The sequence below is a fragment of the Lissotriton vulgaris genome, chromosome 9 (genome assembly GCF_964263255.1).
Source record: "Lissotriton vulgaris chromosome 9, aLisVul1.2, whole genome shotgun sequence".
Classification (NCBI taxonomy): Eukaryota; Metazoa; Chordata; class Amphibia; order Caudata; family Salamandridae; genus Lissotriton; species Lissotriton vulgaris.
Genome location: NC_141697.1, coordinates 1,050,967,082 through 1,050,993,548, shown reverse-complemented (window position 1 = coordinate 1,050,993,548; position 26,467 = coordinate 1,050,967,082). Strand labels below are relative to the sequence as shown.

At 41.7% G+C, this 26,467-nt stretch overlaps 1 protein-coding gene across 22 annotated transcripts in view; it reads left to right on the top strand.

Annotated features, from left to right (window-relative positions):
- Positions 1 to 26,467, top strand: part of IQSEC1 (IQ motif and Sec7 domain ArfGEF 1) — a 691,123-nt gene that overhangs the window by 626,224 nt on the left and 38,432 nt on the right. For 17 of the 22 annotated variants that reach the window (XM_086938999.1, XM_086938992.1, XM_086938993.1 and 14 more), the window contains 4 exons: positions 2,683 to 2,822; positions 15,474 to 15,503; positions 18,369 to 18,494; positions 19,310 to 19,409. In XM_086938999.1, the coding sequence (XP_086795125.1) occupies positions 2,683 to 2,822; positions 15,474 to 15,503; positions 18,369 to 18,494; positions 19,310 to 19,409 (396 nt within the window). The remainder of the gene's footprint in view (positions 1 to 2,682; positions 2,823 to 15,473; positions 15,504 to 18,368; positions 18,495 to 19,309; positions 19,410 to 26,467) is intronic. The other 5 variants (XM_086939006.1, XM_086938990.1, XM_086938991.1 and 2 more) reach the window with 1 other exon arrangement.

Here is a 26,467-nt window from a genome sequence, read left to right as displayed (position 1 = left end):
ATGACCACACCTGTTCCTCTCGTGTGTGTTTGTGTTTATATGTACAGCTCAACATTTCATTTTAGTAAATGGTATCGCTTGTGAATAAAGAGGAGTTAATCCTTATGCAAGTGTGTGTGTGTGTGTGTGTGTAAATCTGGGTATCCCATTGCAATTTATTAATACATCCTTACTTTTTTATTGCAATCACAGATTAGCCACAAAGGATTGTAGAACTCTCTTCCTCACGTTATGACACTATCTCTAGAATTAAAAAAAAAGTTTTCAAACTATTCTCTGCAGTATTATCACCTTCTTCGCACAGTAAATAAACTTAATCCACAATGAGTGCTCTAAAACATCAGAAGTTGTACCCACCTGTGTTATTTCTTAAAGCACTACCTCTGTCTGTTCATCCTTCGAAGGACCTGATCAACAGACACTCTCGAAAATGGTCTTCTCTACTAACCTCTTTTCGGAAGTACTATATTTCTGCAGAAAAAAGCATGGAAGTGTTTTCTCCTGTTCTATCCAAAATTGCTAACAAATCTGTTGGAGAAGGCATTCTCCCTTCATCTTTGGAAATTGGTTATCACCCCAGTCCTTAAGGAAACAAACTTGGATCTAAACAGCCTGCAGAATTTCAGACCTGTCTCTAAACTTCTGTTTCTGAGCTAAACAATTAATAAAGCAGTTGTCTTACAAATCCCAGTCCACATTTCAACAACAACCTACGAAACACTTTCCAACCTGTTCTCTGGTAGAAGTTCTGAAACTCCCACAAAGCAAAAATTGGATATTTTTTCAAGCACTTTGAAGTTTGGTGGATTTGTTTTGAGGTTTCAGTACTCCTCTATTCATGAATGTTGGTCTACTGGTGGTAGGTACATGCCTGTAGAAATGGTAATGTATAATGTATAGACTGTTTTAGAAATCATTGCCTTCCATGATAGTCTTGGGTACTTATCTCATCTTACTCACCAGGCCAGAGAGTGCTTTCCATGCACAGGTCCTAATGGATAGTGTGCAGGGAAACCTCAATTATTTCATTTCTTCCCTTTAGTGTATAGTTGCTTAACTGCCAGAGCTCATGTATTGTGTGGCTAGCATTGGTTTCGGTGGAGCTACAGCACAAGCAATGACATTTTTTATCCTGTATCAGAATTACCACTTGTCGGTATTTACCTCTGTGCCAGCTGCAGATCTGTTTGAATCCCTCTGTTTTTAAGGAATGGCTAAAGGTCTGTGTGTGCCACAGTGTTGGCGTTGAACCAAGTGCAAATTGTACATAGAAGGCCCTGGAAAAATCTGTATTTATTTCCAATTTTCATGTACTCATATTGGGTAAATATATCTGATGCAGGCCTCTGCTTCGATGAGCTTGATACAAGGTGTATGTTTACCACAGTTGCAGAGGGATCCTGAAGGTGGTTATTCTCCCCAAAGGGTTGAAATCGGTAAACATGTATGCTAAACACATTACTGTGACTCAACGGCAGGTGTGTTAGCTTGACTTGTATGAAAAATGTTGGATCTCATTAGACTAAGGGCCAGATGTACAACCAGCAACATTGCGCCTCGCAAATTGCGACTCATTTGAGAGTCGCAATTTGCCATGTACAACAGTGTGTTTAACACGGTTGGCGATTCCCAATGAGGTCGCAAATTGCAAGGCTCATTATTATTAATGAACCTCTCGCAATTTGCAAGCCCATTGGGAATGACAGGCCCTCCCAGGTATGGTGGCCAGTTGAGCTCAGCAGACCACCATGTATGGGAATCCTTTGAAATAAAGCAGGTTATTATTATATTTTTTTTAAATACAGCCCGTTTTCCGTAAATGAAAACGGGATGCTTTTTAAAAAAAAAAAAAATTTTTTTAGAGACAGTCACAAAGTGGAAGGGGTACCCTCTTGAAGAAAGTGGTAATATGCGAGTGTTTTGGGACCGCAATTGTGGTCACAAAACATTCATACATTGATTTGCGGGTGCAAATGGGAAGGGAAAGCCCCTTCCTAATTGCGACTCGCAATTCCTTAATAGCGAGTCGCAAATAAATTGCGACTTGCTATTTAGGAATTGTACATGGCCCATGCAATTTAGGGTCGTACATCTGGTCCTAACTCCCCTGCTTATATGGCAGCGTGTGGTCTCTGCATGATCTTCAAGCCAGCCGACAAGTCCTTGTTTGGATGCTGTAGAAAGCATATTTGTTGATGTGGAATACTGTAGGATTGTGATTGAGGTGCTCGTACAGTGTCGAAGCTGTTGGTTGCCCGTTCTAGTTGTAGGAGAATGCTTTTATCTATAAAGGTAGTTGTATTCTACAATTTCAAAAATTTTGTTTTTTCTAAATTTTGGAGTATCTGCGAAAAGTCTGTTGACCATTCTTACTAGAGTTTGTAATAAATTTACATTTCTCATGCCTATCAGCATTCTCCGTGATTCATCTCTAAAGTAGGCTGTAAACATGTTTTCCTCATTCAATATGTGATGTAGGCTGGTAACCAGCGTGAAACAAAATCCGTAAGAGGCATCTGCTTTCCGCTCTAGGAATTACAAACATGCTGAGTAAAGCTCGTCCTTGCCTGCGTCCTTGTGGGCAGCCAATCCTCGCTGAGCTGTCACTGCAGAGATGTGCTAATGTTTGCAGGCCTGATCCTGTGAATACACAGTGATAATGACCACTGTCTTTTTCTACAGGGGTTGACGATGGCGAAGACATCCCGCGGGAGACGCTGATTGGAATTTATGAGCGAATTCGGAAACGAGAGCTCAAAACCAATGAGGATCACGTATCCCAGGTCCAGAAGGTCGAAAAACTCATTGTTGGCAAAAAACCAGTAAGTAAATGTATGCAACGAGTGTTCACTCATGACACCAGAAGAGTGAGGGGTGCCTGGCAGGAGACTCTAGTTACCATTTCTCCAAGTAGGAGGGGCACATGCACATTCACATGTTGTATGAATGATGATGGATCATTTGACGAGGAAGCATTCATTGCCATTGCATTGTACCCACTTGCATACACACTTTCCTACTTCTGCCTGTACTGTAATAGCTTTACCTTCAGCCTTGCACCAGAATCTGTTTCCATTCAACCTGCAAGATGCATCCTTCCATTGGGCAGTGTGGCAAGCCTGGCTGAGGACATATGTATATAACTGATGCTTGTAATCCCCTTCATTTGTATGCATGCTGTTACTGCGTCAGTGCCTGGTTTGCGCCAATAGGTCTGCAGGCCGCTCAAAGGGCAGAAGCATGTTGTTGCAGAGTGATGTCTTTTGAAATGCTTGGTCTACCTTGATTCCATGAACAATGACCTTAGCAATAGAAATGAGACGTTGCATCCCTTTATTTTAATGTTTCACCATGCCATGTTCCAGGACATGTTTGTTACTGCTGCACATTTATTGTTGTGTGAAGTTCTTAAGAACTTTATTTTTGTGAAATCCTTTGATTTTAAAAAGCATTCCTAATAAAGTGCTCCAAAATCTTTGCTAGGTGCGATCCTTGATTTACAAAGCTGTGCTTTGTTGGAAAGGGTTCACATCTTTCAGCATTTATATTAAGGGATGCTTTTTAAAACATAAAGTTGCAATATCACCTTGTTTGGAAAAATTTAGTTATGGGGTTACCACTGTAATCTAAATTGTTTCCCTCCCCAAATCCTACATTATTGTGACAGTGATCTTACACATACGGTGGACGTTTAGTGAGCCCTCATTATCAACTAAATTATCAGTGGCCAGTCCCCCTTTATATATGTGGCTTGTTTACAGAATGGATGTGCCAGACTCATGTTTGGTGTCTCTTATGGGCCAGCACATCTCCAACTGTCTTATAGTAAAAATGTCAGATGCCTTAGATGTGTAAGTAGGCCATTTTGTGAGCAGTAACGAAACTCAAAGTGATTAAAGAATTTGTACCTAGAGGCTTTGTTAGGCATTTTAAATGGCTGATATGTTTTATACTTAAGAGTACTAGGTACCTTTTTAACTTTAATCGTTTTAGTGAACATTTTTAAAGCTATGTAAATGCAGTAACATTTATCAACAACAATTAAAAATAAATCAATATGCACAAAATATACGTGAAAACATGTATGTCAAGATCCTAATATCAAAATGTTTAAAAATAATAAAATAAAAACTGTAGAATAGAAATCCTTAGTTGCAAAGTATTTTCAGTTGAATTATTAGGCTTATTTGATAGTATATTAGTTAAAAAAGCAAAAATACATCTCATAATTTTTTTATGTAAGGTGTAGGCATAGATTTTATGCATTCTTTGATTGGTAAAAACAATGTTGCATAAGAAAACAAGGGCAAGTAGTAAATGGCGTACTGCAATGGATACAAGGAAGGCAGCTTTAAAGTATTTTCAATTTGTAGCATTAGATACGTAGAATAAACCCAGATGTATACTAGTAAAATAAAGTGGTAAATTGATTAAAAAAATCTAATTAGTCTTTCTCCAAACAAAAAAGCAAAGCAAAGTAAATGAACATATTTACATAAACTGGATATCCAAGTGAAAGAATGTTTTTAAGAACAGTAACATGAAGGGCCATATTCTTGTAATCTTTGAGGTAATTCTTTATATAAACTATTCATGCATTTGAGGGTATTTAACGTCAGCATTATGACAACAGGCCTCAATAGCCATACTACGAGGGATTCTACATTTACTTCCTAAGCCACAAACTGTTGTGTATTTCAGCTAGTGGTGTGTTGTGTTCATAATTAATGTACCGTCTGTTGAAACGGATTTGCTTGTTGAGCTGTCTTTGCCAGTAGTGTTACTTGGTGAACAATACACTTACATGTTCAATTGTGACAATCAGTTTCTCAAAATGGGGGATATGTTTCTTTATTCTATGTAGCTCTCATGGGCTTATGTGTTGCCTACTGCGTTTGTAAAGACCCAGGTACGATCCTTTCACTAGTGCGGTTGTGACGTTCATCGCAGACAAGGTACCAACACTGGACGGGCATATTGTGCAGACTGTGTACCATTAGGGCCAGTGGAACTGGGGAATACTGCAGAGGCTGTGGGCTGATGAAATCAGTTGGGCTTAGGCATGCTGGAGAAGCAATGTAATGGTGCACTAGGTAGGCAGTGGAACTAGAGGGCTTCTGCATACTATAGTCTATTCACAATTGAGCCCAGAAGGACCTGTGACTTACTGTGCAGGCACTGTACCAAAAGGCTTAAACAGACCCCTGGCTTACTGTGGAATAGCAAACCAATGAGCACCCGACTATAGTCAAACCTATGATATACCGTATTTTCCGGCATATAAGACGACTTTTTAACCCCTTAAAATGTTCTCCAAAGTCGGGGGTCGTCTTATACGCCGGGTACCAAATTTTTAGGAGTGGAAGCAACGTTTCGGTATGTTCGAACTGCGTGCTCAGTCTAGAGACATAGCGGGCGGGCACATGCGCTGATCTGGCGTCTCTCTCTGCGCTGATCTGGCGTCTCTCTAATCTCTCTCTCCCTGCTACTGATCCCCCTTATACCATATTCGTGCTTATGTGAGTCATACTACAATCCCCTCTAGCTGTACGGTACGGTACTTTATTTACCGTATGCGATTTTATATAGCGCGGACTTTACCCGAAGGTGTCAGAGCGCTTCACAATAGGACTACCGTAGTAATGATACATGAGGAGATAATTACAACAGAACAAATTACAAAAGCAAACGTTACGTTAAGTTACGGCACATGAATCAAAAATGACAATAGTGCGCAGTCTCTTACAGTCCTGTAGTGCCGAAGGGAGCAGGATCTCACGGGGCATTTCGGTATTTTCGAACTGAGTGGGTTTTCAGTCTAGAGCTACAGCGGGCACATGCGCTGATCTGGCGTCTCTCTCTCCTTCCGATGTGGCCATAAATCTCACGTTCATCGGAAGGAGAGGAGCGTCAATACTGTACGTCATCTCCTCAGTTCATGGGCATTGAAAGGGGACTGTAGAAAGTTCCCGCCGGCAATACAGTACTGCGCTGGAAGTGGGGGTAGTCTTATACGGCGAGTATAGCATGAAACCTACATTTTATGAAGAAAAGTAGGGGGTCGTCTTATACGCCGGGTCGTCCTATACGCCGGAAAATACGGTACGCAATAGAACTTGGTAGAATTTAAGACCTATACTGCAGTGTAGATCAATCAATCAATCAATCAAAAACATTTATAGAGCGCACTACCTACCCGTAGGGTCTCAAGGCGCTTGGGGGGGGGGGGGGTGCCGCTACTGCTCGAACAGCCAGGTCTTGAGCTTCTTCCTGAAGGAGAGGTGGTCTTGGGTCAGGCGCAAGTCGGCCGGGAGGGAGTTCCAGGTCTTGGCGGCCAGGTAGGAGAAGGACCTTCCTCCTGCAGTGGCTCTACGGATGCGTGGGACGGTGGCGAGGGCGTGGCTGGCAGATCGGAGGTGGCGTTTGGGAGCGTAGAAGTTGATGCGGTTGTTGAGGTAGCTCGGGCCTTGATCGTGCAGAGCTTTGTGTGCGTGGGTAAGGAGGCGGAAGGTGATTCTCTTGTTGACCGGGAGCCAGTGCAGGTCTCTTAGGTGTCCGGAGATGTGGCTGTGTCGTGGGATGTCGAGGATGAGTCTGGCTGAGGCGTTCTGGATGCGCTGGAGTCTCTTCTGGATCTTGGCGGTGGTTCCGGCGTAGAGTGCGTTGCCGTAGTCCAGTCGGCTGGTGACGAGGGCCTGGGTAACGGTCTTCCTGGTCTCCGTGGGGATCCACCAGAAGGTCTTCCGAAGCATGCACAGGATGTTGAAGCACGACGAGGAGACGGCGTTGACTTGCCTGGTCATGGAGAGGTAGGAGTCCAGGATGAAGCCCAGGTTGCGTGCGTGGTTCGTTGGTGTGGGTGCGGTGCCCAGGGCGGGGGGCCACCAGGAGTCGTCCCAGGCGGAGGGCGAGGAGCCCAGGATGAGGACCTCCGTCTTATCTGAGTTCAGTTTCAGGCGGCTCGTCGTCATCCACTCGGCTACCTCTTTCATCCCTTCGTGCAGGTTGGCTCTGGCGGCGGCGGCGGGGTCGTTGGTCAGGGAGAGGATCAGCTGGGTGTCGTCGGCGTAGGAGACTATGTTGAGGTTGTGTTGGCGTGCGATGGCCGCGAGGGGGCTCATGTAGACGTTGAAGAGAGTAGGGCTCAGCGAGGATCCTTGAGGGACGCCGCAGAAGACTTCGGTGGCCTCTGACTTGTACGGTGGTAGGCGGACTCTCTGTGTTCTTCCGTCGAGGAAGGAGGCGATCCATTCCAGTGCCTTCTCCTGGATTCCGACGTTGCTGAGGCGCTGCACTAGGGTGCGGTGGCAGACCGTGTCGAAAGCCGCGGAGAGGTCTAGGAGGATGAGGGCCGCTGTTTCTCCGTTGTCCATCAGGGCTCAGATGTCGTCGGTGGCGGCGATGAGGGCGGTTTCGGTGCTGTGGTTGGCACGGAATCCGGACTGCGATGGGTCGAGGGATTCATTCGTCTCGAGGAAGGCGGCCAGCTGCTTGTTGACGGTCTTCTCGATGACTTTGGCTGGGAACGGGAGTAGAGAGATGGGGCAATAGTTCTTGAGTTCGCTGGGGTGTGCTGTAGGTTTCTTTAGTAGAGCGCTGAGTTCGACGTGCTTCCAGCTCTCGGGGAAGGTGGCGGTGTCGAATGAGGTGTTGATGATGTCCCGCAGGTGGGGTGCGATGACAGTGTCGGCTTTGTTGAAGACGTGGTGAGGGCAGGGGTCGGTCGGAGATCCGGAGTGGACGGAGTTCATCATGTGGACGGTGTCTTCGGTGTTGACCGGGGTCCAGGCGCGGAGGGTGGTGGTGGGTGGCGTTGCTGCGGTCGTGGCGTGCGTCAGTTGAGTGCTGAAGCTGTTGTGTATGTCCGCGATCTTGTTGTGGAAGTAGGAGGCGAGGGAGTTGCAGAGGTCTTGCGATGGGGTGATGTCGTTGTTTCCGGCGTTGGGGTTGGAGAGCTCTTTCACGATGTTGAAGAGTTCCTTGCAGTTGTGTGCGTTGTTGTCCAGTCGGTTCTTGAAAGCCGTTTTCTTGGCGGTGCGGATCAGTTGGTGGTGTTTCCGGGTGGCGAGCTTGAGGGTGGTCCTGTTGTCCGGCGTGGGTTCCTTTCTCCAGGCTTTCTCGAGGGCTCGGCAGTTCTTCTTGGAGCTCTTGAGTTCGTCGGTGAACCATGGGGCTCTCTTACTGCTGGGCGGGATCCTCAGAGGGGCGAGTTCGTCTGCGCATTTGCTGATCCACTTCGAGAGGTTGTCGGCGGCCTGGCTGGGGTTCGCTGAGCTGGCCGGAGGGTGCTGGCTCAGGGAAGCGGCGAGCTGGTCGGCTGTGATCTTGTTCCAGCTTCTTCGGGCAACCTGTTGCTGGTGGATCGTCGTTCTTCTGAAGGTGAAGTGGATGCATCTGTGGTCTGTCCAGTGGAGTTCTGTGGCGTGGCTGAAGGCGATGTGTATCTTTAGTGCAGTGGGATTTGGCACATACTCTAGAGGAACTGCATCCCTTTGGGGTTAGATGTGATATCACATGCTCTAGAGGCAGTATGATGATAAGCATGTAGTGCTTTACCATACTGCCAAGTTAGAGTATGGATGGGTGGATGTGGCTGCGAGTCTGAAGTACTGTGTCAAGATAGTGTAGCAAGGTGAAAGTTGGACACACTATTTTGTTAACTTACTTGTGTATTTAGTTAAAGTCTTAGGGTATTTAATGACTTTGACCAGCTGACCAACAGGAGGATAGTTTTTTTCCAGGAGGCATTAGTGCTACTGGAACAAATGTGTTTTTAGTACTTGCCTGAAATGCAGAATAATAACTTGTGCTCTTAGGTTACAAGAAAGGGTGTTTCTCCATTCCTATTGCTATTACCATGTTACTGGTTTACATGCCACCATTCATATACCTTAATACACCCTCACCAGAGATCAGCATTGAATGTTGATGAGAGATCCACTGTAGTCCACCTAGGCCTTCACAAAGTTTCAAGTGTAGCACAATTTGAGTCTTTAGAACTTGGAACAAATGTAAAACTGAACCAATACCTTAGATCCACGTTTTTTTTGGGTGGTCTTTACCATTCTCTGGTATGTTGGGCATAAGTCAGACATTTTAATTCTTTACTTCAAATTTAAAATCATAAAACTGATGTTGGAGAACATTTTATCTCCCATCAGTCAAATGCATTTTATAAACCGCTTTAAGGCTTCATCTCAATTTAGCTTCACATCATGGTAAAATTCTATTTAAAAAATGCATTATTACTTTGGGAGCAAAAAATGAGAAATTCGAAATGTGTGTGTTAAATCCCATGCGAACTTAGTCCCATGCATATTCTTACATATTGAGAAGCTACCTGACTTGTGCCTACAAAGGCCACACGGAACTAGATCATTTCTACTTTTATTTGGATTTTCAGATTTTTATTCATTTATTTCTCTCTTGTGAGATTATGACTATTAAATATTTTTTTCATAGTTTTGAGAATGTGGACACAATTCATACAGTATTTGAAAACGAAATTACGATATGATTATTCTCTTGAAGATGTATTTCTGCATTGTTAAAGGTTAGATGGACATATTAATCATTCCCTAGTGTAGTTTATCTTTTTATTCCTTCCTAGATAAAAATCTACAATTTGCCTACTAAATTCTCATATAACAAAATAGATAAAACTGGTTTGATCAAATGTCACTGCAATACAGTAAATATGACTTACTATTGTTTATTGGTTTCCACTAATAGAGTAAAAGCCAGCTCCTCAACAAGATGCTAGTGAAATTATCTTCCTAGTTCTGTATTAAAATGCCAACCTGTATTGGCTTGGTGATGTTTTACACATGATCTCTTCAGGACAAAAAAAATCATTTGTTTGTATCTTATGATAAAAAAATTCTATAAGGTCCTCAGTTGACCAGAATGTGACTAGAAGATTCTGCATTTTTTAAATATTTTGATCCTCCGATTGATTTTATACCTACACGCTATTGCTTTCTTTGCAAACACTCACTATTCAGCTTTAAATTATTTTTTTTTAAACGTGACCTGTTGATTTCCATAATGGTTGCTTTCTTGTGGGCACTGGCGCAGCCTCTTCTTTGAGGCCATCCTTAGACACTTAACTTGGAGCCCATGTTTCTCTGGAATTTTTATGAATGAATCAAGTAGTGAGGCATGTCTGGAACTTGAGGCGTACATTTTTGGGAGCTGCTGTGGACCAGGAGATAAATAACATAGTTGTGTTTCCACCTGCTGATACTCGGACCATGTCTTATTAAGTAAAGTGTATGCCATTGCAGCAACAATGGAGCATGGATCATTGGGATCCCACATTTACTTCAGAGTGCAGTGGAGCTGATGGAGCGCAGTATCCAGGTGGGGCACTGAGCTGTAATATGCGACAGAGGGTTTTATTTTCCTTAGAGCAAGTATGAGTCTGGGACGCAATTGGTAGGAGCCTTGAATGAAGCTCCAATACTTATGGCCATGACCAGGGACAGCAAACTTCTAATCCATGAGGTTTTTTGAGGTGAATAACAGTTGGACTGATAGTTAACCAGTGATAAAGGAGACATCCCAGTGTGGATCAGGATGTCAAGAGAATAAGACCAGGGTGTCTGGACACAAGAAGGATTTTCTTTATACCTAGGCCCGCCTCTTCAGCTGAAAACGCGGTTAAGGGTGGGTAGTATTAATGAAGAAATAATGCAGTTAGCGATCTTGCAGGACCTAGTAACCCGGACATGCTATGTTTGATAAGTTCACATCAGTGGAGGGTTCAGTGGCACCAATCCATTCCTTAGTGGACACTGTTGAACCATTCCAGAGTGGACAGTGTAGAATGTGATATTCAAAATTTGAGTGACAAAGTTAATTCCATTTATAAACTGATCCTAACACATGGCGCTGATCTACAGCAACCCCGTGCATTTCAATACTGCCATTAAATCCATGACTACTCTAGAACATAATATGGAAACCCTGAAAAGGCTGCTTAGGTAAGGTTTCTGGGGTTCCATGCATCCACACACACAAAGCATTAGATCTTTGTTGGGCGAATTCTTTAAATCAGAGCTTTGTGAGGGAGTTCAACCATCACAGTGGGCAATAGCATGCTTTTAGAATCACCAATAGGGGCAGAGAAAATAAAGGGAATGGCATGGCACTATTATTGTGGTCCTTGGTTCCCAAAGACCTAGGTTAGGACTCATGAAAGCCAAGGGAAACAACACATTACTAACCCTTAGGGGTAGTTGACTGTGCTACACAACTGTGGGAATAAGCTTTAGATTTTCATAAAGTGCAGCATAGCAGTAGGGATTGAGGCTTCAAACTGGCATTTTAAAACGATGAGTGATCTCAAATGGCATAACAAGCGTCCTCACACAGCTGGATGTAGCCTAAAATGTGCTGGAGTTGATTAAAATGGCAGGCAGTCCAGCCAACCTCAGCCGATTTCTGTTCAGATTTATGTGTACTTGTTGCCTAATCTTTGTTTTTAGTTAGCCATTTACTGGTTTGTGCAATTTAAAACACTTACGTGGGGAGGTGGGAATTCTTCTAGATATGCCTTCCTAAATTGTATGTGAGTAGAAGTGGAACATTGAGGTGAAGGAAGGATTTTTGGTTGCAGTTTTCACCATCAATCCCTGCACCACTCTCCCCATGTGCTTCGAGAATGTGATGAAGCCTTGGATGTTGTCAAGTTACATTTTTATTTTCTCATACAAGAAAATTAAATTGTGACTTGGAAGTGTTATTGTTCCATCTTGTATGTATGCCTCGAATATTTACTTGATGAAATCTTATGACGCTCTTTCTTTTTTTTTTTTTTTCAATAATTTTATTAAGATTTTAAAAAGATAAAAACAGTTAGGTACAGTTCATAATGATACCAATATCAAGAATATGACGCTCTTTCTTTAACAAAAAAGATTGAATCTAAGTTATGCCTACGAATGCAGGATATGTAGTCCATTTCTTTCGACTTTGAGTTTTAATTATATTAGTTTATATTTGTCTGAAAATGAGACCCCATATAGCAAGCAAGATTTATTGGATTGTCTCACCTTTTAACTATATGGAAACCAGACATTTTGCTTAAAGAAGTCCATGTTACAATTTTGAATTTGTATCCAAGACAAATCCAATATAGTATAAGCACATAAAAGATTAAATATATTCGAACATCCTCAGCCCTCACCATTCCTTTCTATATCTGGGATTCATTCTCGATGTGATGAGGGACCACAGTCATTGCCAACACATCTAAGGATCCAGCACAAATGCTCTACCTGCATGCAGGCCCGGCTCTACTGCACGCCTGCTAACCTACTGGCTTTCCCTTTCCTCTGAGCGACAGTTCATACAGCACAGGGTTCCAGAGCTGTGGTGTTTGAATGTGGGTCATCCGCAAGAATATCCCAGGGACAGTAAAACCTGTGGATAATGGAGAACAGTACAGATATTTTTATTTCAGAAGTATTCAGAAACAGATTGTCTTCCTACCTGCACATTTAAGGAATTGGACTTTTACACTTTGTTCTTGTGGCTGAAAAAAAAAACCTACTCAGAACCGCACTTAGACTAAATATGCATTAAAATAACAATGACAAAACATCTAAAAATCATTACTCAAATAAAACGATTATATGATTCTGCTCTGCGCCTCATTATCAGTCTATGCCTCTGTGGAGTGTGTGGGCAAAACAAGATACTACCTTTTTAGCAAGGGATCAAGTGTTTTTCCAACAGTGATCTATCAAATCAAAAAAAGAGATCATCCTATCTTTGAGAAGTAGTGCTTCGGTTGAATACTGCTGGCAATATACCGAAAAAAGCACTCAAAAGAGTCAAAGAATTGCTTGATCAGTGAGACAGATGCTATAATTCCTTCTGAGGGTCTAAGTGATGCTTTGCTAACTTTTGTTTACATAAACTTTTCGAAATTTAAAAATAATTTATAGTGGTATTAACTGTAATCCTTGACCAGCAATACCTTCATTGGCTCCTTTCTTGACTATCAGGGTATGAAACTGCAATACTTACACGTCAGTGAGGCTAGTTTGGGATGATTTTTTCTCTGTTATGCAAGAGTATGCCTCACTGCTTTGCTGGCACTCTAGGCAATGGAAGAAGTTGTGATTGTCCCTTTATAATAAAAATGTGGGTTGATTCAACAGGAGCCTTCTCGCTATAAAATATGGGGAGGACCAACATTGTCCTTCTTGCAATCTCCATATGATGACTAAACATATGGAGATTCATGTTTCTAGCCAAGTTCACACATATTTGGAAGCACTTTGCAGGTGCTTGCATGCTGGATGATCCTCGGATATGTTACCTTCATAGTCACTTGTAGTCATGGCCCTGGATTATCTATGTCCTGTGGATCAAGGCAGTGGGTCAGTGCTATGTTTTCATTAGTCATGTGTGCTCATTTGACATCATCAACCATGGTGTCTTGCACAATAGACTGCAGGAGATCAGGTTTAGCCCGCGCTTTATTCTGTTCTTTTCTTTCTGAGCACACCAATAAGTCTCTTCCACCATGCACATGAGTTCACACTCTTTCCCCATGTGCCTACATTCTCTCCTTGCCTTATTGGTATCGAATTGGCACATCTGTCAGGCCTCATCTTTAGCCACAGCCTTTTCTTTGTTGTGCATGTTGATGATACCCAATTCCTGTTACCGTTTGTAAGGCATTTAGATGGTTTTCTGACATAACCTTTAAAAATGTATGGTTGAAGATAGGGCATGGATACGTAATTACTATTTCAAGCTAAACTCCTATAAAAAAGAGATTATCATGGCTGTAAGGACTTTGAGATTCTTGAACTTTGCAGGGCTTGCAAAGACATCTCACCAACCTGTCTAGAGATAATTCTGATAGTGGAACATATGGCTCAAGACTTTCTCCATTGCACATGAGGTAGTGGTGCCAAAGGCATTCGATTTCATGGTTTCATTTTCCCGGTTGGTGCCTGCAGCTCATCTCAAATTGTAGCCCATTTTCCCTTATTTGGACTTGTTGGGGCAAACAAAAGGTCCTTCTGTATTGCTTGAATCCCTTGGAAAGAACTGGATTTGTGGCATGACAAGTGCTCGGTGATGGTCAGCTTTTACTATTCTCCCATGCTCACCAAGCATCATTTGGTTTTACCCACAGAAGGAACACTTTACTCAGAACTACCCCCATTCATGATGACTTCTCCTCGATGCTGGAAATGAGCAGAGGCATATACTTAGCAGACGGGTAGATACAAGATACCTTTCTTGACTCTTAGAGTATGGGTGGACTCTTTGTGCTGAAAGTAGGCAGTGCCATACCTTTAGTTCATGTCTTTAGTGAGCAGGCCCTGCGCACTAACTTTTGGCCCCTGTATCAGCTGATGAAAAAGCTTAAGCTGTGGGCATCGGATGGTAAATGTATTTGCCTGAGTTGTCCAATTTAACGGGTGAAGTTTATTTTTCCTTTGCCTCCCACATCAATCCTGTTAATTTCTAGTGTGATTGTCAAGCTTAGGCGGACCTAGATATATCTAGCATTTTTGGTAGCACTACAAACGTGAAACCCAAAAGCTTCAGAATTTAATTTCTCATTGTTGAAGAGGATATTTCCACTTTTGTAGCCCAAGATGCTTTTCAGTTTTCTCACTGATCTGAATATTTTTCATCTGATAATTTTTTTAATCGATTTTTTGTAATTTGTTGAGAGAAGTCGAAGTCTCTCTCTGTTTATGTAGAGTCCCAGGTTCGAACTGAAGAGATCTACACTCCCCTGTCCAAGCAAATCTTGTTTTAGATATGTAAAAATAAAGTTAGTGAAATCCAAAGTAAAAACCTTCTAAGGCATGATAGATAAAGCGACTCCTTTAGGAATCCATTGATGAAGTATTGTCAAGTAATATGTTCAGATTTTTCTCCTTGTTAGCTACTGAAATCTCTTCGTCAAGGGTTTTTGGTTGAGGACCATTTTGCAGTTATTTCATGAGCCTAGCTAGCATTAATGCTAGCTATATAGATAGATAGATATTTCATCTCACTACTTGAGATGGATGCTGTAATAAAGAAGCTTATATTCACACACAAGCTCAGAAAAGGAAGCAAGAAGGTTCATGCTATATGATTGCTCAGAAGAAAAATAAAAGTCACAATTTGGAAAACCGCTTGCCATGTTGAGTTGGTGGTAAGTACTTGTTGACTGGGCCTGTTGCAGACAGACACACGTGCAGGGATTTCTTGAGATCGGTTGTATAAACTGGACTGCAGTCAAAACAACCCTGACATGACTGTTATCTATGGAGTGACAGATGTTACAAGGAAAATGTAAACTTTCTACATTCATTGTTTAAATGTGGGTGTGTTTGTGTTAGTGAACTGGAATCTATACGCTCTTGCACTCAGGAAGTGTTTGCTGTTCATTAATGTGGTTCTGTGTGTCTTTGAAGTTTAATGCACTTGTGTATGTCTTTCTACTGTAGATTGGATCTCTACACCATGGACTTGGTTGTGTAGGTATTTCTTTTCATATTGATTCATGGCTTACACTCCATGCTAGATAGAATCCACATCGTATTGAGTTCTCTCGCTCTCTCTTTCTCTCGATCTCTATCCTAACATCCTGCTCTTCAGCATCTAGAGCCTAGGCCTCTTCAGTGCACCTATTGATCTAGCTATGTAGTCTACTAATCCTTTGACCTTTCTGAGTTTGACACAAAAGTATCCCAACAGCATAGTACAGTTCACACGATTCCATATAGTTTACTCTTTTAATACGGTGCCATTTTAATCACTTGTTTTGCGATTCTCCATCATTCAGCATGCGTGTTCTTGATGGCACATAACTAGCATGCAATATTGCATCCCTCGTAGCATTATGAATATTGGCAATCCCATCCTCTTGAAGTGCCTGGAACATGTTTGACTCTCCTTAGGACATATCCGAGGACGACATCTTAGTCCCGACAAGAACAAGGAATCCAGTACCAATGAAATAAAACTGTTTTGCACATTTACATACAGTAGTTAATCTGGAATCTTTTTAATATGGACCAGATTTCTATAAACTTAAATGCACTTTTTTCATACATATCTTTGAGATCTCCACAAAATTGATGTTGTTCACCCTCCTGCCTAAATCCTTACCTTTACTGTTTTTATCTTGCAATGTCCTTTCCAAAGATGAGAAACTGATTTCTGTTGGGATACTTTTGTCTAGTGCATAAGGCATGACTCTGCAACAACAACTCTTGCTTTCTGTACTCTTGTAGAATTAGTGCATGCCCATTAATTACATTGTATCACATTTTGATGTTTATTTTATACTGCAGTACTTTCATTGAGGTAAGAAATAAATCTCCCCTGCAAACTGATCAGGCAAAGGTAACAAGCTTTGGGGAAGCCAATAGAGCCGAGTTTAACATGCTAAAAACATGCAGCATTAGCATATTAGAGTGAGATGCATGGTAGGGGACGAACAGGAGTGAGCAGACTGGCCTGTAGCTGTAAATTCTTTCATGCAGTTAAAGGAAAGCACCCTAGTGGAGGTGGAATGATACACCCGAACAGCCAATAACATTAGGTGGGGGATGAATACTACTCCATTTGACTCAAGTCAATGGCTGATAGAGGTTAGCTGAAGAAAGCAAAAGTTAAAAGGGGACCACCTAAAACCCACTCTTTTTAAATTATTTAAATAAGTGTATTTTACAGCCGTGCTGTAAAACCTCAGATAGCATCACAGAGGCCATGCTCTGAGTCTTTTCTATTCTGTTAATGTATTTTCCACGTCTTCCTTGCCCTCCACGATTGAGTGGAGAGGGATCCTTTCTTTTAGCGCTGTGTAAACTACCAACATTTAACCGTGCATAAAAAATTTTCATCCTTGAGCATCACCTGATCGGCCATAAGAAAGAATTTGATCTGTATTGTCGCAGTAATGGCAGCCACACCTTCCCTTCGAAACCAAAACTGCCCTTCATTTTTGAATAGTATAGCCATACACTGAAGGTGCAGCCGGTTACCTGGTTGTGAATGACACCATTTTCCTGTTCATGTTTTTCATGAGTACTAATTGCCGGTGCTAAAAGTAGCCAAGTGGCTGCAGAGGATTTGGTGTGGTTTGGGTGGCCCAAGAAAAAGCACTCACTCGGTAGCCAAGAAGGAAGAAATAAATTGCAGCTGCCTTTGAAATCGATTTTAAGTGTTTCACTCTCAAACACCTCTCACAAAATATTTTCATTCCTGTCTGCATAGCCCAACCAGGCAGTAATTGACAATTGCCGTGCCACTACACAGCTGTTTTACACGCCATTGTATTCTTGCGTGATGCACCGTCCATCTTTCTTTGGGAGAATGTATGTGACGTCAGACTTGCTTTTAATATGTGGTGAATTTTTTTCTATGCCCATTACATTTGTTTGTATTTATGTTTATGTTGATGAGTAAAAGCATTTCTAAAAAAAATAAATGGCAACCAAAAATGATACATAAGGACATTAGCATAAAAATCACAAGAAGTTCATGTTTCACAAAAGTCTCTGGCCATCTACAACCATTCATTCATTGATTCAAGCCATGGCACTGTTTACTCTCCGCTGAAGTTTTATTTTTAACTTTAGACCATTTTCCATGACCCATGTGTCTAATGATGTTATCGACATATTTTCTTCTTTTTATTCCCATATCAGTGTTATCGTTGGTAGTGATTTCTGGTATTTGGCTCATAGAAACTCTCCTGAAGTCTCTTTCTCCAAAGAATAAAGAATAACACTGCAACTGAAACTTTGAAAAATAACTTTCTTCTTACTCTAGAAAAAGGACATCGCCTAAGCTGCTTAATATTTTCGCCTTAACTTATACGGGCAGAATCCCAGCATGTGATTACCTGACAGATCACAATATCCCAATCATATCTGTACTTGATCTTTATTTGCTTCAGTCATTTTTCTGGGTCTTACTGTTCAAATTGCTGCTCTCATGGTGTTATTGCTCCTTTATGTGTTGTTAATGGAGTGCTTGCTGGTACGTATGGTTGCCCCGAGTGCATGCGACACAGCTACATATGTACTAGTAATACTACCTTTAGCATTCAATGCAATTTAAGACCAAAGTCCTTAATATTGCATTCTTTCAAATCTCTGCGTTGTGGTTGTCGCCAACCTGCTGCACCTGTTTTAGTAGGTAGTTTGTTGCTGTTTTTTTCCCCCCAGCAATTTTCACACAAATAAACGTAGAACCATCTCTACTTGCTTCTTATGTAAGCTGTGTAGGTGCATCTTAATGATCAGAATCACACTTGAAGAGTTCAACTCTTTGGGTTAGAGTGAAGTGCTTGCATTGTTGTTTTAACTCTAATTCTGCTTTTCTGCCCACAGGTGCTCTCGCTTCCTCATCGTAGGTTGGTTTGCTATTGTCGCCTCTTTGAAGTACCAGACCAAAACAAACCGCAGAAGCTGGGCTTACACCAGAGGGAGATCTTCTTATTTAATGACCTTCTTGTGGTATGTTTTAGACAAATGGTTGATGATTTTACAAAGAAAAGGCAGGCTGAGGAGACCTAAGATGTTCCTCATGCCTCTGAATTAATTGTTCAGGGGACAGTAGTTCATTTATTTCTTCTGACTTGAGATGTTCGAAGTAACGCGCAATTTAGTGACAACATGTAACCAATTCAGAGGGACATTTGAGGGGCTAAAAAGATCTACTACATTAGATGCAACCTTGTAAAGTTCAACCTTTTTAGAGAGCCTAGCACTTGGGATTTACTGAGGACATCCAGTACCATTTGGTTGAGTTGTTTCAAACATAGTCTCGGAATTTCCTAAGTCTGGCAACGTTTCATTAGGCAATCAGTCAAGCATTATTGTTTGTAACCTTTTTTAGTTGAGGTTCCTCTTTAACTTCTGGAAAACGTGAACCTTGGCATACACACAAAATCACAAACTTATAATTGAGCAAGATGTTATTAAGCAGGCAGTGATAAGTGCTGTCATTCCTCTTGGGTCCTGAAGGTGCCCTAGGCTCCTTTGATCCCCAAGCTAGACCTATTTTGTCGGCCCCAATGTTAGAGCCCAGTAGCAAGCCACATTTCTGCTGATCACTCAAATTGAAGGCTCCGACACAGGCACTCATGTCACTTCTGTAAGAGATCTAGAGGTAAGGCCCTTCTCCTAAACTCCATCCCAACTCCCTCTCTTTTATTTCAGATCTTCCTGTGAATCTTTAGCTTCCCGCATAATTGGAGAACATGTCAGAAATTTGCAATTGTGTATGATTTATTGCCTTGTGCTTTCTCAACTTCATTCAACCTTTTCAGGTCACTAAAATCTTCCAAAAGAAGAAGAACTCTGTAACATACAGTTTCCGGCAATCCTTCTCGCTCTATGGGATGCAGGTTCTCCTCTTTGAGAATCAGTGTAAGTCTTATTTCTTATGCTTTTTTTGTAACACAATTTATGTTCTGTAGATGGTGCTCCTTTTTTAGAATTAATTTCTGGCCATTTCAGTGGTTCCTATTGCTGGACACCATTGTACTTTAGAAGAGACCCGACAATGTGCCATTAGCAAGATCTGTTTCCTGAATTGCACTATATTGCTTCTGAGTCATCTCGTCTCTGTAAAGGGTTTGCAGTGAATACAGGAGTGAGCAATGTTTTTAGGTGATCTCATACGTCATGCTGCAGTTAGCTTCATCTTATTGTCAAAGAAGAGGTATTAAATGTGACATTTTTCACTGAAGCTATTCAGTAGATTTTGAATGCCTACATTTTCTTGAGACATCTTAATCATGGACAATATCCTAGCTTTCCGTAAAGCTATTAAAACCTATCTCTTCCCCCCCTGTTAGGTTCCTCCCTTTCCCCTTTTCTCAGCTGGTTGTGTTATGGTTCCAGCGCCGGGACGCCCCGTTGCAGGGGCAGCTGATGCGCTTTGCAAAACTGCTAACATAACATAACATTCATGATAGGTGAATTATAGACTGGTATGAATATTTCTTTCCAAAAAACCTTAAGAGATTTTAAAGAATACTCTCTGAAATCATTGTCCGAAGGTGTGCAGCTTATTGTAAGTTTAGAAACAGGATTGTGAATATTACAGACAGTACTAGTCACATAAAAGTGATGCACCCCATTTTTTATCTTCATTTTGAGCTGTCAAGAGCTTGCCATAGGGTAAAAGTATATGTCTTTTGAAAGTGATGCTCACAGAAATATACAAAAAAAGAAGCTCTGGGGTAATACCTCTTGACTACCAGAAAAGAATTATTCATGGCAATGAATAGCCCTCTGAAGAGAATAGAGGAGAGGAGGAGGTTCTTAATGAGCTGAATGCATATTGCACATGGAGACTGGTTACACCTCCTAAGTTAATGTTGATGTTATTGGGTTTTTATAAAGCGTGCAGCTAACCAAAGGCATCCCAACGCTAGCTCCTAGTACCAGACCTGGACAAATAATGGGAGAAAAGTCAAGTCTTTCTGAAAACCAGGAGACTAAAGGAGGAACAAATGGAAAATGGCCAAGCATTCCAGGATTTTTCAGCTCCCAGGACAAAGCTTCGACCTCCCCAGTTGGCTTTTTTGAATCTGGCGACTCTCAGGAACTTTGCGCTGGAGGATCGAAGAGTTCTGCTGGAAAGATACCAGACCAGCTTTTGTCTGAAGAAAGCAGGCCCGGAATTTTGGGAAGTCTTATGGGCTATACAGAGTGCATTGTTTTTATTTCTTTTTATGATGAGGAGTCAATGAATGTCCGTAAGCACAGGTTTAATGGGACAGAATTTAGGAGGTCCTGGAAAAAAGTCTGGAAGCCTCGTTCTGGAGGACCTGAAGCCTGTGAAGATTTTGCTGCTGCATGTTGCAGGAGTCTGGTCTGGACAGAATGAGTGAAGACACTACAGTTTTCCAGGCATCTAGTGGTATGAAACGCAGGATTTTTTTTAAACATTCGTAAGATAAGGATATATTGAAGAAGTAACAGAATCAAGCAAACACAAGGAGATGATGGACGGAGCGCTAAAACTTTTCAGACACTCACCTCCAGTCACATTAGGGTTGAATCGATCATCGTTCTTTAGCTCACTCTGCCACCTCAGTTCAGACCAGTGACAAAGTGAGCAAGGAATCCCCTTCTTGGCATACCCTGCCAACTTAGGGTGAACAAAGCAAACACAAGGTGATGATGGACGGAGCGCTGAAACCTTTCAGACGCTCACCCCCAGTCACAGAACTGGGTTGAATCCATCATCGTTCTTTAGCTCACTTCACCACTTAAGTTCAGATCCAGTGGCAAAATGAGCAAGGGACCCACGTCTGGGCATACCCTGCCAACTTAGGGTGAACAAAGCAAATACAAGGAGAAGATGGAGGGGGCGCTAAAACTTTTCAGACACTCACCCCCAGTAACAAAATTAACCTGATCTCTAAAGATAAGTCTGTTGTCCATGATAACTCCTACATTTCATACTTTTGTGACTGGGGTAGGAAGTGAGCCCAGGTCTACTGCCCACTAGGAGGGGAACCAGAAGGATAGATTGTTACCAAATAGGACTACCTCTATTTTGTTTGACTTCAGTTTTAAACAGTTCTGGCCCATCCAGTTGCGGACCGCTAACATGCAGTCATGGAAGGGGTTATTAAGGTTTGTGTCTTCCTTAGAGATGGAGACAACAATTTGCGTACCTTTCACATAGGACGTCAGCATCAACCCAAAATATCTAATTCTTAGGGACGACTTAGTGACCTAAATTTTGAATAAAGTTGGACTGATCGAGGACCCTTGCGCAACTCCACAGGGGAGAGAAAAGGACTTGCAAGTTTAAGAATCTAGTTCTACATAATGGACCCTATCTGAGAGGAAAGGACGCAGTAATGAGAGTGCTGTCCCATGCACTCCTGTGGACGCAAGGCGGTCCAATTAGATGCCGTGATGAACCGCAGAGTGCACTTATGAACTCAACTACAAGCCAAATTCATTAGGCTGTTTGTGCACCTAAGTGTTATTTAGGAGGGCCAATAAAAGCGTTTACGAGTGCAGTAGCATTCAACGTAGTGATTCACGAAGTGTGAATTTGCTCAATTGTAAAATTTCAATAGCAGCCTGTTATTTTACATGTTAGTTCATCCTCTCATGGGATTCGGTTAGTGACCTTCCATTGTGGGAACACCTTCAAAAACTGGGTAATTTCCTCAAGCTCTTACTGTTTTGGGCATTAACAATACGTTTTCAGTCCATTTTCCAACGCAACATCTGTTGTAGGGAATCCATCCTTGAATAATGGTAATGGGGAGGGAAACACCACATGATTGGTGGTTATGTAGGCAATGGGGTTTCTGCACTGGGAAAATATTTTCTCTTTGCAAAAAAAAGATGACTTCGCAGTCTCCCATTCGATACTGCACACCTGTTAACCCTTCTGATTTTTTAAATGTTAGGAAACAGTATAACAATTTATTCAAAGATGCTTGAGAAAAAAAGACTGATAGAACTGACGTAGACACTTCAGTTCATGAAATCTCTCATTGTGCAACCACAATTCAATCAGTTTTCTTAGTGCTTCTAACAGCACAGCATACTCACACAAAGACTTTTGTGTCGGTCTGTCGGTGGACAGTAGACGTCATTTTCTGAATCGTAGGGCATTGTTTAACTCTCCTACTTTTATAGTAGACCAAAATGAATGCAATTCCTAAGCTTTGTTACTAAATGGGCTGATCTTCACCAGGATAACTATATAAGGTCCTGCTTCCTTTTGGCCAAATTTTGTACATTGAGCAAATGATTACTCCTACATGACATGGCACTCAAGTATAAAATCAAAACAACGCTTTAGTGTGCTTTTAAACTATTTCCATCACACCTGACTTGTAATGCACATGTGAAGATTCCCTATATATTGAAGCCTTTCACAATGTTGGTCAATTAGCAAGCTTAATAATTTGGTGGACAAGTGTGCTTACGGATGAAGCCTGGGTAAGAGAAATAAAGGGCACGCAATACGTTTGGGTCTACTAGAAGACGTCCGTACTCCCAGACAGTTCAAAATGAAAGGAATTAAAGCATACAACCAATGGTTTGTTTTACAGCTTGAGTGACACTCCCAAGCCTTGTAATTGACTGTGTGTGATGGTTCTGCACATTCTTTGCTACTGAACCTTCAAAAAGCTTGTAATTGAAGTGTGTTGGGGTGTAAAATATCATATTAGATACTGGTACTCCATAGAAGGAGTCTTTAGATGATACAGTTGTGATGTGTTTAATTTACATATGGTACTTAGCAGTAAAACTGCTGTAAGTTCCTACCCACTTTTTCTAGAAGCAAGAACTTCTACTACTTTTCTCTTCTTTAGTCATTAGGAGAGCCGAGGCAGATTGTGTACTTTGCGTAAGCAAAGAATACTAACAGTTGGTTTAAAGTTTTTAATATATATGAGGAGGAAGGCAAATGCTGCTTCCAGAGCCAGAGTTAGTTTGAGCGAAGCAAATTGCTTTGTATCCTGAGCCTTTCAATATAATTTGAATATGAAATCCTGTCTGCGCATTCTTGTGAAACCAAAGGAAAATGTAAATTATTCATGTATCTGCGGCATGGATTTTTCCCTCAATCCCCTGAATATGTTTGTCCACAAGGTCACTATCTGTGTAGAGCATTAATCTTTTAATACCTATATTACAAGTTTAATAATTCCCTCCTTGAGCATTACACTTTTGCTTATTTCCTTCAAGGTTACATTTCTGCAGTCTGTCTCAGTATGTTTACCTGTTATTCCTGTTGAATTACTTTTTATTCCATGACATTTCAAGTTCTCTGGCAACACTGGTCCTTCAGTTTGTTTAAAAAAAAAAAAAGAAAAGTTTCTTTTGCATGTTATTATTCTATAGGTGATAGATAATGGCACAGTATGAACTGAAATGGGAGAGGCTTGGTGCAATATCACTCCACCCACCACAGTTGTACGTTTTTTGATTTATCTATTTTCAGTCACCAGAATTAAATCCCTGAAAACATAATCATCTAGCAGAGTTCAATTCAGAAAGTTTGTGCATTGCATTATGTTCTGTTTTCTCTTTTACATGTGTTCCTTTTGTATGTGTTTTCTGTAGTAAAGCAATGCCTTTAAATTGTGCTTAAAGACACGGTCACTGAATTGTTCTCATAGAACTGCTAAGTAAAATGATAAAGTTAAATGTATCACGTCAAATGACGTTGATTCGGCAGTGCCGACCCAGTCCCACCATCTTGGCAAGGGCTGTCCCGCCAGCATTGGCAACAGAAGAGATGACCACAACACCACCTGTGACTGAAGAGAATGATTGGCTGCCCCTATATTACCAGCTGGTTAATCTAAGTCTGAATAATATGTTCTGATGCTTAGATATCTGAACATGTGTGGTTCCCAGCTCACTTTTTACCTATTAGATTGGCACTGTTTGGATTGAAACAGATTTAAAGGAAACTCATATGATTTCTTCCAATAAACCCCAAGGCCAATATATTGTGAATGATCGAATGAACCTTCATCAGTTGAGTGAATCAAGTTTTAGCTTCCTTGAAATGCATCAAGACGACATTGGCTTATAGCAAAATGATGTGGATTGTAACTCCAATTTTGAAGGCCACAGGCCATCCCTATGTCCTGGACTAGAAGTGGTGCACAACGTTTACAACGTGCGCGTTACCACGACCTACTATTACCACGCGGTTGTAACAACGAAAGTTGTTACAACGCATTGCGCTGGGGGGCGCTCGAGGATAGTAAATCATTTAATTTACTATCCCAACACCTTCCCTGCTATCCACGGGGACTGGTGTTTGATTTGATTTGTTTGATTTGATTTGTGCATTTGTAAAGCGCGCGATTGCCCATAGGCGTCTTGGCGCTGTGATTTGACTCTGACTCTTGAGGTGTTTAGTTTAGGGATATGCCGAGAACAGCCTCGTTTTTACTTGCTTTCTGAAAGATATCAGTGATGGACTAGTTTTTATATCTAGCGGTAGTTTGTTCCAAATTCTCGCTGTAAAGGATTGGAATAGTAATTTAAATGTTTTAAATTTGCGCCCCCCCCAACGTAAGTTGTTGTAACGACTTGCGTTGTTACAACCGCGTTGTAATGGTAGGTCGTTGTAACGCGCGCGTTGTAACGACATATATCCCTAGAAGTGCCACACGTTCGATAATTAAAGCAAATAACAGGGGAGATATTGGGCAACCCTTCTATTTGCCCTTGCTGAAGTCATGGTTTCAGATATAATTTGTCCTGTGACGGCCCTGGCAGAAGTATTAGAATAGAGCAATAGAATCCATCGGGTCATCTGTTTACCCAACCCAAACCTTTCGGGGACCTTAATCTTATTACTCCAATTTATGGTATTAGAGTTATTTTCAATATCTACGGCTAGACAATCGGGACAAGCCTCAGGGGCTTCTTCTAGGTTGCAAAAAAACCTTCTAGTATTAGAGGTGTTACACCCAGGGATGAAGCTGCGCTGATCAGAGCTTACCAGTTCAGAGAGTAGAGACAACATACGGTTCCTCAGAATTGGACTGAGTCATTTTTAATTGGTGTTTAAGACCGAAATTGGTCAATATGACATAAGGAGTAACATGGCCCTCCACCTCTTGGGAATTGAGAATATGATGGCTTCATTAGCCAAGGGGGGAAATGGCCTTTCTGCCAAATCTCCTCAAATAAATCTGACAACCTAGGAACTAACAGTGTTGCTTAAGTTTTATATAAAATACAACTGGAAGTTTGTGCCAGGTGTTTTCCCATTCACCAAGTGATGCAGGGCATCACGGATCTCCTGTTCCATAATGGCTGTTTCAGGTTATCCGCCCGAAACGAAGTCTGATGAGGTAACTAGAAAGGAACACCTCGGCCTGCAATCCATCCCGAAGCATGAGTGTTTATAGTAGACGTTGACGGCTGAATTAATAGTACTCTGAGACTGGACTGTTCTGTCTGAGCTATCTTAAATCGTATTGTCAGGGTATTGGAGAACCATGGCTGGCCGCATAAGCCACATGAGTAGTGTGCCCGACATGTCCCCTTCTTTGTGGGCTGTATCACAATAAGTGCTGCAGTTCATACATCTGAGTCTTTTTAGGAGCCCTGCATAGTCCTCCTTGGTTTCCTTTCATACATCCCTTTGTCCCTCATTAGCGATTGCATCACGCTCCAGTCACAGAATTGAATCTTCCTTGCCACAAAGGTCCCTGTCTATCAACTTATGAGTGTCTGCTCTTTCCTTGATACTCGCTCCTCTAATGACCAACTTAGATGCCTCCAACTCAGCCAATGTGGAGAAGAATGACCCTGTATTAATATCAAAGTAAATGATAATGGCCTCTCTAAGGTTATCACAAAAGATCACATACTCCAGCTGAGCATGCTGAAGCTTCAATATGGGGATCTTAGTAGGAAGCACTTGAGTTCTAGTGCATTATAGCCTGGGGCCAACTTACCTAAGTTGG